At 40.1% G+C, this 18,660-nt stretch overlaps 1 protein-coding gene and 1 long non-coding RNA gene across 10 annotated transcripts in view; one reads left to right on the top strand and one right to left on the bottom strand.

The window, feature by feature from the left end:
* Positions 1–8,956, top strand: part of PIP5K59B (Phosphatidylinositol 4-phosphate 5-kinase 59B) — a 79,344-nt gene extending 70,388 nt beyond the window's left edge. For 8 of the 9 annotated variants that reach the window (XM_076132157.1, XM_076132153.1, XM_076132156.1 and 5 more), the window contains one exon: positions 993–1,216. In XM_076132157.1, the coding sequence (XP_075988272.1) occupies positions 993–1,085 (93 nt within the window). In that variant the 3' untranslated portion in view covers positions 1,086–1,216. Of the gene's footprint in view, positions 1–992; positions 1,217–8,178 lie in introns of those variants that run through there. The other variant, XM_076132152.1, reaches the window with a different exon arrangement.
* LOC142984501 (uncharacterized) overlaps positions 1,181–18,660 on the bottom strand; it is a 54,316-nt gene continuing 36,836 nt past the window's right edge. The window contains exon 2 of the long non-coding RNA XR_012960152.1: positions 1,181–4,359. This is a non-coding gene — a long non-coding RNA (uncharacterized LOC142984501). The remainder of the gene's footprint in view (positions 4,360–18,660) is intronic.

Raw genomic sequence — 18,660 nt, 5'->3', positions numbered from 1 at the left:
TGTGTTTTAAAATTTCTGGGTTGTTATAGTCAAATCAATTTGATTTTGAACTAGTAGTCTGACATGATTGAAAAGATTTGCTATAATTTCTCTACAATTACTAATAAGGGTATATTTAATTAATTTAGAATTTAACGAATAACAATTAGATATTTAGTAAGTAATATAGAAGAATTGAGTATAAAATAATATGGAATTAGCTCCTGTAGATAAACCCTTTAATTTTAAAATTAAAATTGAAATATAATGGTGGTTGGTAACACAAGAAATTTTAAACAAATTTAATCTTGTGTTTTTCTAGTAATTAAGCAATTAATTTAAGAAAAATAGACATACAGCCCTAATTTATATAACAGTGAAACATAAATTTATTAGTCGTATATTTTATAAGAATTTAATCAAGGCATAATTTTCTTTGCCTGCCTATACTTATTTCTTATCTGCCCAAACTACAAACGTCACAAATTTTCTGGCTCTTATTTATACTATAGTCCAACAACTTAGTAGTTGGAGGTCTAAGACCTCAACATCCTAATTCCGAGCAATCTCTCTTCCAAATTTAAAACAAGCTTTTAGGCTTGATCAAGGATTCGAACCTGAGACCGAGCCACAAAGGCAGTCAAGACTTTGAGTGATTAAATTCTATGTTTAGTATAACTCCGTTACGCACATAGCATGCAAGACGCTATTAAGTTGTTGGACTATTTTTTTCCCATTACTGCCCCACTGGTGGGTAAGGGTCTAGTTCAGCCTAGCCTTTCTTCCAACTATGTTGTAGTCGGCTTCCAGTCTCACCGGATGCAGCTAAATACCAGTATTTTACATATAGCGACTATCTATCGGACCTCCATAACCCAGTTATAACAAAATACTCTTCGGTAAGACTGGTTTTTAGACTTAAGTTGAAGGAGAGGTCAGGCCTTAAGGCCATATTAAATTAATATATAAAATGGACACTGAAACACAAACTGACAAATATTTTCCATATGCAGGTGGAAGTAACACATTTACGGTCGGAAACTTCGAGGATAACGATATCGAGTTACGAAGTACATTCGGACGTGCATCAAGACGAGCCATGTTAGTGCAGCTCTTTGATTGTTTGTTGCAATATCATTATAGGAAAGTATATAATAACTATAAATAAATAAAAAAAAACCCAATTTAATAAAAAAAAAAATTCATACTTTTTATTGGTTGCTATTCTAATTTCCCACCACTAACTTTCTCATCATACGAAGCTATTTGAGATCCCATCTGAGTAATTTGCAGACAATTTAATCTCAACACTTTCACCCCCTGCAACTTTTAAACGGCTCAACTAATTTTTAATCAAATATGTCTAAGAACGCGCGCACATAGTCACTTTTAATAAAAAAAACACTAAATTGAAATCACTGCATCCGTTCGGGAGCTATGATGTCACAGAAAGACAGACACACAGACAGACAGACAAAGGTCAAAGTGCATCGCATAATGTATGAAAAACATTTTATATACTTACACGTATTTTTTTTGTAACAAATAACTTTTATATTTTCCTATAATTATATTGCAATAAACACAAGTAACGTATACCCCAGCTATTTATAGTACTGTTGAAGCTTTTTGTAATCGCCAACGAACAACTGTGTTTTATATAATTCGGTGCTTTCAACATCACTATGACAACATTGGAGATCAAACACACAAACTTTTGTCAGAAACTTCTTATATACTAATTGAAACTTAATAAAGTATTTTAAGGACCAGTTTCACAACTGGATGCTAGATGGAAAAGTTTCAGATAAACCGACCGATAGTCTGATAAATAACATAATCGATGGATAAATTTTATATGACAGCAAATGTATGGAAAAAAATGACGAAATTTCTCCTGTTTAAGCTATCTGATTACTTTTTGAGAAGTAGTCTAACGGGCCATAAATATATGTTTAGAATTTTTAACATCAATTTCTAGAAGAAATGTTATTTTTGGTGTGTCATCGACTTGTCATTAAAACCTTAAATAACATACGATTTATATTAATGGCAAAAGTCCATAATAAATAAAATAAAAAGTATAGTTATTTTTCAAAAATACTATTAATTTATCAATTTCATTTTGATCTCCAGTTGTCAATATCAATTTGCAATTAAAAAATAATACAGCCAAACTTTTATATGAAAAGTGTTGCCATCGTAAATATAACTATTACTATCAATAAAAATATATTACTCAATATAATATTAATTAGAATTAAGTCTATTCACTGCCATTTTATTTACAATTAAGATATTTATTATTGACACCCAAATATATCAAAAATAGGGATAACGACTCATTACCGTCTGTTCTATTTCACTCATTTACCCCCGGTTTCTGAGGTACATTTAGCGGTAGTTTATCTATTCAATAGCGTTTAAACTCATATAAAAAACGCTATTGAATAGATAAACTACCGCTAAATGTACCTCAGAAACCGGGGGTTAGTCCTACTGCTGGGCAAGGGTCTCCTCCCAAATCGAGAGAGGAGCTGCTTCGTGTAGGGACTTTGCATGCCCTCATAAAATGCTTTAAACAACTTTTAGACACGAAAATTGTTCGACAATATTTTTTAATTCGTTTCGTGAAAATAAGTTTATTTATATTATATATTATATACTGATAATTGTTGAATAACATATTCGATGGATAAAGTAACAGCAATATCTGTCCATATTCTATATTTTAAACTGACCGATAATCTAATTAACCAGAAGTTTTGAAAGCAGCCATTAGAAATATATTTTAATTTTTCTGTCATCATCCCTATAATAATAATAATAATAAATTTAACCCATTAATGTCCCACTGCTGGGCAAGGGTCTCCTCCCGTAATGAGGGAGGGGTTAGGCCTTGAGTCCACCACGCTGGCCAAGTGCGGGTTGGGGACTTAGCATGCCCTCAATAAATGTATTAAACAAATTTTAGGCATGCAAGGTTTCCTCACGATGTTTTCCTTCACCGTTGGAGCATGTGATAATTATTTCTAATACACACGTAACTTCGAAAAGTCATTGGTGTGTTGCTCGGGTTCGAACCTGCGACCACTTGGGTGGGAGGTGTCAACTTATACCACTCGGCTATCACTATAATATACTTATATTGCGTAAATTAATTGAGGAAATCAAAAAAAATTATTTCACTCATTTATTAAATCTTTTGGTACAATAATAGATATCTTAATTATTGTTTAATTAAGATTAAACATAGAGTAAACAATTAATTTGAAACATGAAGGTGCAAAATCATTTTATTGCATAAGTTTTTATTATTATTTCCAAATCAGTATTTCTATATATATTATTTAAGGCAACTATATTCTCTTGCCTTTATTCTAAGATATTATTTTAGTAATATAAGTTTTACATTTAAGTAAATATAAATATTGTTATTTTTATCACTATTTATATGACAAAATTATCAATTAACCAACTGCAGAGACATTATTAAATTATAACGCTTATAAATGTGGCGGATAATAAGCGCTCGAGCGAATATAAAAAAGCGTTTCATGGATCCTACGTTTTGTACATCACTTAAGCGAAAGCTATTCTAACGCGCTAATTATCCGCTTAATCCGTAAGCGTTTAACCGCTTAAATATAAATTATGTTTTATAAATAGTGAGCTATCTATGAATTTCAAAAGCCGCCATTTTTTTATGTTATTTTTTTCTCAATTCACCGTCTATTATTTAGTTATCACTAGACTGATTATATTAGATCTGATTTTTATATTACGAAGAGCGTGTAGAAATATAACGGAGATCAAATTGCTCAAATATAACAACATTTGAATTATTGTAATAAAAAAATTGCCTTTTTATTGCCAAATGCAAACCAGAAGAGGTGCGGCGAAGATGCTTAGAAAAATAAATCAAGAGGAATTTCCAAAAATCCTCTTTTACCCCCGGTTTCTGAGTACATTTAGCGGTAGTTTATCTATTCAATAGCGTTTAAATTCATATAAAAAAACGCATTTGAATACATAAACTGCCGCTCAATGTACTCAGAAACCGGTGGCTACAGAGGATTTTTGGAAATTTCCCAAGAAAAATGTGAAATTCCTCAATTTTTTATTCTCTAAGTGTAGAGAAGCACTAAGAAATCTTCAACCCAGATTTCAAGTTTCAACGCTCAGTAGTTTCGGCTGTGCGTTGTCCATCAGTCAGTCAGTAACGGAAGAGTTTATATATTAGGTCGGGGAAAAAGTCTTCGCATTATAGTATGTATGAACTTGTAATAAAATCTCTTTGGCTTCAAGAATCACAAATGAGTACACGGTTCATTAGGTTTCTTTCAGTGAGCTCGTGAGGTACCCAAATATCGAGCTTTTCTGTGTAGAGAAAAGATTTTATTACAAGTTCATAAATACTATAATGCGAAAAGACTTTTTCCCCGACATAATATATTGATTGATATATTATTATTTCTCCATATTTACGCTGTGCATCCACTGGTTTGCGTTGGGGCTGATATAAATTTACTTTTCCTAATAAAAAATTGCTTTACAAATCAGTTATAATTCGAATATATTTGATATTAAAATTAATATCTTTTAATTATTAAGTAGGTCAATCTTTTCATTAAATTATTATTTACGCTTTACCCTTCCTATAACTAAATTAAGTTTTCATAAACTATTCATGCATTTTATACTTTTAGCGAATTCTCTTTGGCTTTTTTTTATCGTTCGGAAAATGTACTTAAATAAATTTATAACTGTGTAGTACAAAATTAATATAAATTGTATAATCGTGGCATTTAGATGTTTGTAGCTAAATGTGGGTCTTGTAAACGATAAAATATAATAATATACATATTCTATTCTATTGTGTCGTATGGTTAGTGGTCAACCTAGTGTCAAAGTTGTTCAAGCCGCCTGAAACATGATATGGCTTAACGACTATTATCTTAGTAGACAACAACCGGGACCGACAATTCAATTCACGGAGACGCTCAGTTCAAATACCACTATGCGATCGCCCATCTATAGATTGACCGCGCCAAGGGTTGCTTAACCCACAAAAAAATACGTATCAGTTATTGTTGGAAACACGTAATTTTTAAATATTACCTGTAAATTTCAGTCAATATTAATCTGTTTTTTTTACCAGTAAAGAATCTCTTTTTAATTAAGTTATTAAAGACATCAGATTATATTTTATTTTTATTTTCTTTTATTCCTTTTTAAGACTCCACCGAATGTAATCATGAATATAGATTTAAATAAATATATACCTAGCTTTTGTTACTCCTTTATATACGGTTTGAAACAGCAAACTAGTGTAAAGATTTTTATAAATAAACTATCTTACAAATAAACGTCGTTTAAGCTTTGGTTAGTTATACATTGTTTGTCACTAATTTATTAATTTATTTATATATAAGGCAAGTTAAAAGAAAAAATATAAAAAATACAATAATTTCTGTAGTTACTTACCTATAATCAATTTCGGAACTTTATATGAGTGTAAGTGACAAAACACTATTTAACTTTCGCGTTCCATGTTTAATAAATATAATAGGATACGGGAATGAAACTGAACACGCATTTTACCTTAAAATGCCTGACGTTTCGGCGCAGGTTGCACTCGCCGTGGTCACAGGCTAATTGAAAAAGTAATGAAAGGACTTTGTGCATATGAGGCGGACGTATGTTACTGTATAACTAATCATAGCTTACGCGTTAATTAGTAAGATAGTAAATCAATATCAAATGTGTCTGTCCCGCCAAAAGTGACGTTGCTTCTTTAAAAAATGGCGCACGTAGATGTTTTTTTACGCTTAGAAATATGTCAAAAGAAAGTTTTAAACAGTTTGATAGCTTTCATTGTCAAAATAAGCTATAAAATTGGATTAAACTTTTATAGTTATGAAATAATTCAATTTCATTTTGTTTTATAAGCGTCACAACTTGTTTAAACTTATTATTGACACACAGGTCGTTTCGTTTAATGTTTTATTTTTGTTCCTTTTAAATAGAAGCATTATTCATAACATAAAAATTGAATTAGCAGATGCAATTTGTTGCAAATTTTGTAAAACCTCTGTACTCGATGTATTTTGATAGCAGCAACGTCATAAGCTTAAAATATGATATAATAATGTAACGTTACGTAAAAACACACTAAAGTCGCCGATCCGCCGACATTTGTCGGCGACTTGATGTTGGTGGATTTATTTCAAAGGCAATTTTAAATCGCCAGCATGATTCTATTTAATAAACAGTCACTGACATTGCGTCGCTTAGGTAACAATACCGCGTAAGTCGAAAATTGGTCATATGACGTTTTATACTTCATTGGATAGATTTTGTCAGCACGCAACGAATGATGTTAGATTTTTTTTTAAATTGTCCAGTCTTATTTCAAAGATAATAATCAGTTTTTTATCTCTCCTGGAAACATGTCAAATTTGACTTGCGCGGTATTGTTACCTAAGCGACGATTGGCGACATTTGTCGGCGAGTCGGCGCCACAACATGTCGGCGGGTCGGCGACACAAAACGTCGGCGGGTCGGCGATTTTAGTGTGTCCTTATGCTAAAGTAATGAATAATAATTGTTGTTAAATATGTAGTTTGTACAAAAGTTTTGTACCTTGTTGATCTGTGCTAGTATATATGTAATAACTACGTAATGTATCAACGTACTTATGTGTATATCCTGAGGTTTAATAAATGTGTATTTCCAATGTAATGTTTTATTTTTATTCCCTTAAATTATCATATTTAATTTTATCCAAAAAGATACGGAATGTGGAAAATATTGAAATAAAATAATATTAAACAGGGGTCTAAATTTTCGTATCACAATCCGCCAAAACATACGTTTAACTTAAGTTTATTCATTGCAATCGCATTATGTTACGCTGTTGTATTAAAAATGGCGTTTTCTTGTATAATATTTATTTTCGTTTTTCGTCCAGTTATCTCGTATATTTAAAGACTCGAAAAGTAATTACCTACTAAAACTGTAGTTTTACATATAATCTAGGCCTCACAAATTATTGGAATAATTTGACTATTATTTGTGCGATCCACAAATATTTTTTTCGGGTCTGGTTGTAAGTTTGTAAAAGTCCCGCACGACACAAAAGGAAACCAAATTCTGGAGGTTGTCTTTTTAAAAAAATAGGATATTTTCGTCATAGGACTTGAAATTAATGATTGATAATTTACTTTATATATTATTCGATATGTGTTCTAAGTTTTAAGTCAATATTTTTTCTATGTACAAATAGCACCTGTGTTGTGAGTGTTGTGGTAACTTGGTGTCGGTGTAAAGGTAAGCTGTGTTTGTTTGTTGCATGATTCTTTGTTTATTTGTGTTTTTTTGTTAATATATATGTTCAGCTGTTTATAGACATATGCAGGGACGTACCTATCGCTCTAATAATACAACAGTGCTGTTATCAAAATACAACCTTTATCAGAATCAACGAATAATTTGTTGGTCACTCTCTATTACGGGTACAAAAAGACGAAATGCTCTTTATGTTTTGAAAATAAAATAGGTAGAGCATATTATTTTGATACTACATAATAAATGAAAAAAATATGGTATGGTTAAAGTGTTAAGTCTAGTTGAAGTTATGTCAATGTATCTTGAGTTGCTACACTATTGTATTAATAGTGCTATATATACTTTTTATAACTATTTTCTACAAGTAAAGTAGCCAAGCGTTTGGCTTTGATAGAGCCCAGAAAGCATATCAAATTATAATTGCATATTTTCAAGAACTGTTTAAGATATACGTCATCATATCACAAATATCTGTCCCGGTTGGGATTCGAACCCACTACACGCGGTTCTATGGTTATTGTGGGTAGATGACCATATTAACCACTGCGCCAAACATGCAGTTTTTTTTTTGGATATGCGCTATTTATGTAGAATGAAAGTAAAAAGTCTGTAAGGTTTGCATTTTTTTGGATATTCGCGACTATTTATTTAGAATGAAAATAAAAAGTAAGTTTTGAACTTATCGTACATGCGAGTGGAAACCGAGTGCTTATATCTCCTTTCCTTAGTGTTAGATTCTATAATTAACGACTATCAAAAGTGTCAATATTTGACCTAAATCAATAAATGATTTGATTTGATATAAACTGCTTTTAAATTAGTTCATGAGTTATTTTGTTTATATTTCAGACGCATCTATAAGAAGATGGCTGCTTCCGTAACTGTACCAAAGGAAATTATGTATCTGAATTTAATTATAGTTTATATACCATTTATATACTTTTATGCAGTTCCTTTATATTGCATTTACTAGCTCAATTATTTTTACTTTATATTTTTTATGGCAATATTATGTTTAAGATTGTTTTATGCTGCTTTATTTTATTTACATCGAGTCAGGCGAAGTGCTAATTAACTTTATAAATTACAATTATATTAGAGTATTTCTCTATCGTAGCCCGTAGTTTGACTATGTTCTTGTTAATATGAGTTCTATTATATGAGACTTACATTGTAAATGGCAAATGTATTTTAATGTATATTATACATGTCTGCCTACAGCCTAGGATAAAACAGGCGTAATGTACTTAATACACAATATCTATAAATTTAAAATTTAAAAAACCCCCGATTTTATACAATTTTTTTTTTCATACTTTTTATAGATTGGCTAGTTAAATACCTATAATTATAACAGATCGCAAGCATATTAGCATTGCTCCTTGGGTAGTATGTTTATATTATTGGCTTTTGAATATAAGCTCGCCCCCTATTACATTACTTAATAAGACTTCTCTGCTTTTTGTGGTACCATAGCAAAAAGTTGTTGAGGTCAATAACCTCTATTTGAGATATCCTTGCACATTGCGTTATTATAATAATAATGTATGAATGTGTAACAATGACAATTGCAAAGCAAAGAGAAAACCCATCACAGTAATTAAAAAAAAGTGAATATGTACTTAGGTAGCTGTCCAAATGCAATAACTATTTTATTTTTTGTACTTTTTGTATTTTGGTTTTCAATAAAACGTATTTATGTGAGTGAAGTTTTTTATTTGATTATGGTCTGTTATTATCACGGATTATCAAACACAAGAGAAAAGGGCATGCCATTCTATTTCGTTAAAGATGGCTGTCGCCAAACTCAGCCGCTGACATTTAGCGCCTACTGAAATATGGGATTAAACGACTATTACAAATTAAAATGACCAGTCATATTTCAATGACATTGGAGTCTTATTTTGCACTATTATTTTGTGATTTACGCTGAAATTCTATCTACGTGCTTTTAGTGTCACCTCTTAGGTTAGTACTAGGGTATATACAGCTACACATACGTCATATTATTATGAGTGCCCCTTCTTCTTGTTTTAGTTATTCCGTGAGGTGTACCATGCTGACACCAAGGCGAACATATCCCAGAAAATATAATAACTAGAAAAACGAATATTTGTTCCGTGTAGCAATTTAACCTAGGACTTGCGGTGTTGCGGACTATTACTTTAGGCACTCACGAACTTGCGTAAGATGAATGATGGATAATAATCGAACCAAATTGAATATGACATTGAATGTGTGAGTATCGTACTTCTGGGTAAGTATCGGATAGTTTATCAGGAGGAGTTTTGAGTTGTTTCTTTTGTTATTACCTTATCGAGCAGATGGTATCTGAAACTAATTAAACTGGGGCTTAGTCTTACATTACAGAGGGTTTTCAAGTATCATCACGCTATTATGTCAAGGGTTAGTTTAGTTGTGTGTTAGTATATATAGTTTTATCATTAGTTTAGTCGTAAATAAAACAGGCAGGTAATCAAAAAAATACAAAAATCGTTTAATATCAATCGAAAACAACACAGATATAAAAAATAAAGACAAATAAAATGAGTTCCAACTATCTGTTGATTGCCATCATCACGATATTCTTCTTGCAAATTGTCTTGTATGTGTTCGAAGCGATCGCTTCATAGTTCGTTTCTATTTCGTTCTCCGTTTCGTAAACAAACTTTGGTAATTTTGCCACCAAATGCTCTTCATTAGACACACTCTTCTCCGTATAGATTTCAAGCACTGCTTTCTTTGTTTCATAAGATTGCAAAATATCAGAAACTTCTATAATACTGCTTGATTCTTCTTTCATATTCTTGTTTACAGCTTTTACTGTTTGCATCTCCGTAGACGTAGGCTTAGATCGAAGCACGATTATTTTATCCTCATCGGAAATACTCAAAATCGTGTTCCTGTTCAACCGTCTTATTCCGTATTCTTTCAAATGATTGACTCTTGGAGAATATATCCTTCGAGACATGACAGTACTTTGATGTTGCGTCTGCGTCTTACTTGCATGGGAAACTGGCTCACAGATTTTAATAGGCATTTTAAATACACTAGACTTGATACGACTGTGCATTGATATATTCGCACTTGCTACTTTACTGGACATGTATCTTGAGTTCTGTGTTTCAACATCAACCAATTCGGCTTCTTTGTAATAACCGAAAGAATCAGACTCCTCATGCATGTCACAAGCTATCTCTTCACTCCTGTTCACCCTCTGAGGAGGTTTACAGCAGCAGCAAGGCCCTCCCGTATTACACATTCGGGCAGCTAGTTTCAATCGTTCAGCAACGGTACTGCACATACAACCACTTTCTTGAGCAGTGTCGTCGTCATCGTCATCGTCATCAGAGGACACATAGCTCGTCTTACTGCTATTCTCTTCCGTTGGGTACACAACTTGGCCGTCAGATAACGCAAGTGGACTCTCCAGCCTGTAATAGTTGTTCATACTGTCGGAGTCTCGGAAATAATTTGGCTTTATTGACCCGTAAGTTACATCACTCATTAGGTTGCTGCTTGGGGTCAGCTGTTTGACATCGCCGTCGCTACTGTCTGAAGTCAAGATTACTTTCAACATGTCCCGAAGTTTCCTCATTCTAAATTTACTCTTTTTCGTCTGTTCTGCCTTCTCAAACACTTCTTTGAGCATTTCTTTCTTCTCTTCTTTAGTTAGGCGTCTCGGTACAGCCACAGTACTCTTCCCAGGTTTCTCATAACCCGCAAGGTTTCGCTCTAATATCTGTTCTAGAGATTTCGAGTCCAATATTTCTAAACTAAGTTCAGATTTTTCTAAATAAGATTTTAGTTTTTCCAAATCGCTTGCTGCTGTTATACTGGACTTTGGCTTACTTAGATCGTCTGTAGTTTTACGCACTATTTCCTCGTCGCTTTCAAAGCATTCTACGTAGTTTTCTGGTACATCTACGCCGCTTTTTAATCTTTCTACATCTCGTTTTGAGCTGCGACTTGGTTCTAATTGTGCTGTGTGTATTTTTAATTTATCACTATGTGTTACTGGGCTGCTAGGGTCTTGGTCTGTATAATCGGCATCGGTTTCTGGATCCATTTCTAAAGCATCAGTTTCGGGAGCATCAGTTTCCGGCGCGTCAGTGTCCGGAGCACTCGTCTCCAGGGCACTTGTGTCCGGGACATCGGTCTCCGGAGCGTCCGTCTCAAGACAGTCAGTCTCCACATTCTCAGCGTCAGTCTCTTGCTTTTCAAGATATATCTCCGACTCAGCTTTGTCAGATTCTATAGATTGTTTATCATACTTATGCTCCTTGTGACTAACCACACTGTGTACAGAACGAAACCTGACGTCGCCGGCATTAGAGACTTTCTTTTGAACGATAGAACGACTCATAGAGTGCTCTGTAACGTGAGACGATACGACTAGCTTCTCAACCTTTTCTTCAGCTTTTGTTTCGCTGATATTTTCATCGCTACGGTTTTTAGAATTTTCCATCGAAGAAGACAGATCTACAGTCGCTCTGTGTATTGAGAAAGCTCGGTCAGTTTCATCCGATGTCAAATCACTGTAACCTGTAGAAACTGAATGAAATTTCGAAGCAATATCTTGTGAAAACACATTGCTATATTCATTTCCTCTCTCCAGTTTCCTCATTGATTTAGGTCTGAAATTCTTTATGACTATACGTATGTTTATATCATTTTTATCGTCCGGTTGTTCTATAGCGCATTCGTTTTGGTTTTTGACAACAAACACTTCTTGCGCCTGTTTGTCGGTAGATGGATTACTATCGTCGTTTGCTATATTAATGTCAGCAGTTTTATCGCCTTGAGTTACTTTGAGTTTGAATTGAATTTCTATCGTATTTGCAACGCTACTGTAGCTTCTGTCTTCGGAAATTTCATGGTCTTTCTCAGTGTCTACAGGACATGCTGAGGGTGTGTTTAACCTGTGCACATGAGAATGTCGGTACAGTTCTCCCAAGACCGATTGTGTTGTCGTCTGGGAAGACATCTGCGTGTAGTCTTTCCTCTCACAAATAGTAAGCCCGTCTTCATCAGTGACCTTCATTCCAACGCCATTTCTTATCTCCTCAGTGCTAGCTGTGGCTTTCTTCAATCGTATTGTTATTTTGTCTTCTGAATGGAGACTTGAACAGCTTCCTTCGGGGCCCGGTCCAGGTTTCCAAGCTTTGCAGTCCGGCGCACATACCTTATTCGGCTTCGGCATAGGTGACATTTTAAGGTGAAGTCCTGACATTTTGCATTTAGAGGACATTTTACGTTTTGCCTCGGAAACTCTGGATGGTTGGGCTAAAGTCGGATTCGGTGTCGGCGGGCAAATCGGAGGTGCTGGAGGGCAAATAGCGGGTGTAGGTGCAGATGCAGGGGCAGGTGCTGGCGCAGGCTGTGTCTTTGCTGCCACAGGGCCTCTTGGCTGAGTTGTCTGAACTTTCGGCGATCTTTGAGGTGATGCTTCCTCGGGAGATCTCGGCCTAACTTTAATAGATTTCGGAAGTTCTTTAGGGGATCTCGCGGGTGACCTATCGGGTGATTTCGGGGGAGACCTACCTTTGGGAGTTTGTGGGGGTGACCTTTCTTTGGGGGATCTTGGAGGTGTCTTCGACCTCGGAGTACTCGAAGGTGACTCATCCTCAGAAGATCCTACGAGTGACTTATTGGCCTTGGGGGATCTTGCAGGTGTTTTAGTGGCCTTCGGAGGTGACTTATCTTTGGGGGATTTCGCATGTTTCTTAGGATAATTATCGCATTCAGGAGGACACACTATGTTAATTGTAGACTGATTGTATTTGCAGGTAGGCGAACAATGGCCAGAAGTTGGTCGGGAATCTTTTTCTTTATCTTTCTTAGGGGGTGTCTTTGAGCGCGAAGACTGTCTTTTACCTTTTTGTGGGGACAAAATTGGTGGCATTATTTTCTTAAGTGGGCATAACCGAGCTAGTGGGGACATAGGCGGGCTTTTACACTCAGGAGGACATTTCTGCTCAGGAGGAGTACCATGCAGACACCGAGGCGAACATTGCCCGGAAGAAGGTGCTGATTTGGGACGGCCTCCCTTATCTTTCTCCTTACTTTTCTCTCTATCTCTTGTTTTATCTTTAACTTTGTCTCTACTCCTATCTTTTTCTCTGTCTTTTTGTTTAGCTCTTTCTCTCTCTCGTTCCTTAGCTTTTTCCTTCTCTCTCTCCTTCTCTCTTTCCTTCGCTCTTTCCTTGTCTCTGTCCCTCGTTCTGTCTTCGCCTTTATGCTTCACCTTTTCTTTACCTTTTGCGGGAGGTGATCTCGCAAGATCTGACTCTGTTGGACTAGGAGTGGATGAGGTCGGTATTTTCACTTTTTCAGGTACATCCATTGAGCAAGCAGGTGAGCATTCTCCATCGGATGGCGAGGGTGGAGGTTTAGCATGTGGCTTAGCGGGCTTAACTGAAAGCTTTCTGCGGGAAGGTATTTTTTCGCAACTGGGAGAACATACTCCAATGGGAGCCGCTCCAGATAGTTTGCAATCAGGAGCACATTTTCCGACGGGAGCGGGGGGTGGTAACGCGGCGTGGCGAGGGTGCGCAGTGTGAGGGGGTGACGCAGCGCTGCCGGGTGACTCCGCAAGGGATGGTGACATGGGCGGACAAGGTATCGTAGCAGCGGGAGAAGGCGCTGAGTGGGGAGCTTGAGCTGTGCGAGGAGCTGGAGGTAACCGAGGAGCATGTGCAGGTGGTGCTGTACGAGGGGGTGCTGCACCGTGGGCAGCAGGCTTGCCGCGGTGGTCTAGCGCTGCTTGGGGCGGCGACGCAGGAGAAGGTAACTTAGGTGGGCAAGGTACCACTGCGTTAGGCGACATGGGGGGGCGAGACAACACGGGAGGAGATAGGGGTGGGCAAGGTATCGTACTGGTGGGCGATGGGGGGCAAGGCACTACATTGGCAGGAGGTTGCATAGGGGGGCAGGGTATAGCATTGGCTGGAGTTTGCATGGGTAGGCAAGGTATTGCATTACTGGGAGGTGACATTGGAGGGCAAGGTACTGTATTAGCAGGAGGTTGGACAGGGGGACAAGGTGTCGCACCAGTAAGAGGTGGCGTAGGAGGGCAGGGAACTGCACTAGCAGGAGGTTGCATTGGTGGACAAGGTACTGCACTGGCAGGAGGCTTCGCTGGGAAGCAGGGGTCTGAACTGGCAGGGGGTTGGACGGGTGGGCAAGGTACAGCATGGGCAGGAGGTTTAGGGGGAAAGCAGGGGTCGGCCTTGGCAGGGGGTTGCATAGGGGGGCAGGGAACTGAACTAGGAGGAGGTTGCGTGGGGGGACAAGGCATAGGACTGGCGGGAGGTTGCACAGGGGGGCACGGTACTGCATGGGCCGGAGGTTGTATAGGGGGGCAAGGTACTGCATGGGCCGGAGGTTGCATGGGGGGGCAAGGAACTGCACTAGCAGGAGCTTGCATGGGGGGGCAAGGTACAGCACTGGCAGGTGGATGCCCGGGGGGGCATGGTACTGCACTGGCGGGAGGTTGCATAGGAGGGCAAGGTACTGTATTGGCAGGCGGTTGTGTGGGGGGGCAAGGAACTGCACTGACGGGAGGTTGCACAGGGGGGCATGGTATTGCACTGGCGGGAGTTGGTTTGGGGGGACATGGTACTGCACTGGGGGGAGGTGTCTGAGGGGGACAAGGAACGGCACTGGCAGGAGGTGGCTTGGGGGGACAGGGTACTGCACTGGTGGGAGGTGGCTTAGGGGGGCAAGGTACTGGGCCGGGAGGGGAGGGAGGTTTCGCAGCGACGGGACGTGATGTGGGGGGGCAAGGTATCGCTGCGGCGTGAGGAGCTTTAGCCCCAGGAGGTGGTGCTCCACGACCAGTTGGCGTAGCGCGAGCTCCTGCTCCTTTAGGGGGCGGCGGTGAATCGTCATCCTGTGGGCTCATTGCACAGTCAGCAATACATTTTGCTATAGGAGCACGAGTTGACACTGGAGGTGGACAGTCTGGAATCGAACCTGCATCTTTCGCCGAGTCTTGCGCTGGCCTAGGAGGAGGAACTTGACTTTGGATCGGTTCACAAGGTATTTTCGTACAATACGGTGAACACTGATCATCTTGAGATGTCATTACAGGTTCAGTCGAATCGGGCACACTTAGTATCGTTGCGCCGGCGCATGACGTAGATATTTTGAGATGCGATTTTGATCGTCTCTTTGATGATGCCCTTGCAATGACATGAGAGTTATCTTGATCTACACATGGATCAGGCAGACAAGGATCTGGTAAACAGGGATCGGGGAGACATTGAGGTGGAGGATGCGATGTCTGAACAGGTACTGACTCTGCCGGAGCGGATGAAGTTACCTGACATTTCCGCCCGCATGGAGGTAACCCTGGGGTACTTGGCGTAGACCCAGCCGGCGGCACGTGCGGACATTTAATCGGAATACCTTTACACTCCGTGGGAGATGGACATGACTTAGTTAACACTGGTGGCGAATCGGGAGTGGAAGATAAAAATTTACGTAAACACGCAGGGATTGGAATCAGGCCTTTGGCAATAGCCGGACAACTTTTCTTACATCTCTTCGGCTTCTTCATGTTAGATTCTGTCATACAACCAGATGTACATTTCATGTCTTCAGCAGATGATAAAGGAGATGTTACAGTCACTGGTACATAGTCTGAAGGACCGGTACCGCCCGTGCTTGCGTGCTTAGCTTTAGAGAAAGTATTCCGTAGTTTATTACAAGGTGGTCTATCGCAGAACTTCGGTTTTGGAGGCTTTTCTTCAGGACAACAGTAATTAGGTGGGCAAGGGTGAATGGGAGAGTATTGGTAAGGCACCTGAGGTTCAGCCACAGAACTGCAAGAGTACGCAGACGTCACCATGTAAGAATTAGACGTATGGTCAGGATTACTAACCGGCGATGAACAAGTTACCTGATTACTTGTAGGTTGAGAAACATATTTCTTTTTGGAAAATATATTTCTGAATACAGACTTCTTTTTCGGCGCGTGATCGGGAATGACAGCCGGTTGTGGACATGATGGTGAATGTTTAGTGATAAGAGCTATGTCGTAACATGGTGGGTCGTGGCAACATGTAGAGGGTAGTCGCGGGCATGATGGTGGTGAATAGCGATACTCCGGTGAAGAACACGGAAGAGGTACAGGCAAGCGTATTGGAACAGGTAAGAATATGACTGGACATGAAGCGTCTGTGTCAGGCTGAGTGACGCCTTGTGACATAACATGTGTTGGAGTATTTATTATATAACGTCGAGTCGGCGCTCTGCTCGCGGGAGGCGGCGAACGCTCGTAATCTGTCAGTGGTGGCGGACTGCTACTGTGTTGTTCTATATTCTGATCAGGTACCTGGTCATAATCACGATCCTGATCATGACTACGATCATATTCCCGATCCTGATCACGACTACGATCATATTCTCTATCTTGATCACGAGTACGGTCATAATCACGTTCCTGGTCCCGGCTACGATCATAGTCTCGATCATAATCACGATCATAATCACGATCATAACCACGATCATGGCCGCGGTCGTACACATGAGCGTCTTCGTAATCACGGTCGTAAACATTGGCATCATCATAATCACGGTCATACACTCGGGCGTCGTTATAATCGCGATCTTGCTCTCGTTCATAGTCATTGTCCTGATCTGTCGTTGCCTCATCAATTTCGGGTGGCGGCAGATCACGGGATCTGGTTAGAGGTGTTCTGCAGACACTGACTGGGACAGGCCAGCACACAGGGGGTGATTGTGATCTACGACCCCCTGGTGAAGGTGATCTAGAACGGCGGTGGTGCCTTCGCCGACGCCGTGGTGATTTACAAACAGAGCGTGTTGCTGGCACGAATTCGTAATGTGGGCTTTCGCAAGGACGATATTTTATCCTGCAAGAGCGCGGCGATGGTGTTCTGCACGGCGGTGGTGATCTACAGGGAGGTGGCGTCCTGCAGGGTGGAATATATTCTACAGGCGGTGGATCGCAAGTTGCACGTCGCTTTATTGGCCTGCAGGTACGGGGTGACGGCATCATAACTGGCGGTGGAGGCGGCCCATAAACTGGTGGGTCGCAAGTACGCCTCGGTTTTCTACAAACAGGTGGAGATTTGCAAGGAGGCGACCGGCACGGAGGAGGCGTCCTGCATGGCGGCGGCGACCTGCAAGGGGGTGGTGTCTTGCAACGGGGGGGAGTCTTGCAACGGGGTGGTGATCTACAACGTGACGGCGATCTGCGCCTTCTTCTCTTCATATGAGTACGCGACGGTCGTTTTCGACAAGGGTCCGGCGGCGGAGGCGGCGGCGGGGGTGGCTTTTCACAATCCTCACTTTGAGATGAATGTGATGATTGTGACTCGTAAGTATGATAGTTGACTGGTGTGTGAGACGATGGGGTTCTAAATGGAGATGTAGGGGTTCTGGGTGTTGGTGTAGCTATTCCATAACTTTCAATAGGCGGGCGATGACTGCGACGTTTTCTTGATTTGCTACCTCGGGACGGTGGCGTCTTGCAACGCGACGGGGGTGTTTTGCAACGCGATGGGGGCGTCTTACAACGTGAAGGGGGTGTTTTACAACGCGATCGTGACCTGCATGGAGACTTGCAAGGTGGTGGGGATCTACACGGAGATCTACATGGCGGTGGAGACCTACAGGGTGATCTGCACGGTGGCGTTCTGCAGGGAGGAGGTGATCTACAGGGGGATGGCGACCTGCAGGGCGGTGGTGAAGGGCACGGGGGTGGGGAAGGACAAGGAGGCGGTGATGGGCAAGGCGGTGGCGATGGACAAGGTGGTGGAAGTAGCACATCACACGTGCGTCGTTTTATCGGTCTGCAACCACTTTGCGGGGGTGACTTGCAGGGCGGAGTTCTGCAGGGAGGTGATCTACAGGGCGGAGTCCTGCAGGGAGGCGTCTTACACGGGGGTGGTCTGCAAGGTGGTGGCTTGCAGGGCGGTGGTGTTTTACATGGCGGTGGAGATCTGCAAGGGGGTGGTGAAGGACAGGGCGGTGGTGACGGGCAAGTCTCTGGTGGAAGAATCACATCACAAGTGCGATGTTTTATCGGTCTACAAGCTATTTTTGGTGGGCAGGGAGGTGGTGCCCTACATTGGGGTTGTGATGGGCAACGAGGAGGTGACTTGCAAGGGGGTGGTGACTTGCAAGGAGGTGGGGATCTACAAGGAGGAGTCTTACAAGGAGGTGGGGAGCAGGGGGGCGGTGATCTGCAAGGGGGAGGCGACCTACATGGTGACCGGCAAGGAGGTGGCGGTGGTGGGGGCTTATGACAAGTTCGATGTTTAATAGGTCTACATGCGCGGGCTGGTGGAGTCTTACACG

This window comes from Anticarsia gemmatalis, chromosome 27, assembly GCF_050436995.1.
Source record: "Anticarsia gemmatalis isolate Benzon Research Colony breed Stoneville strain chromosome 27, ilAntGemm2 primary, whole genome shotgun sequence".
Taxonomy (NCBI): domain Eukaryota; kingdom Metazoa; phylum Arthropoda; class Insecta; order Lepidoptera; family Erebidae; genus Anticarsia; species Anticarsia gemmatalis.
This window is presented reverse-complemented; position numbering and strand designations above follow the sequence as displayed.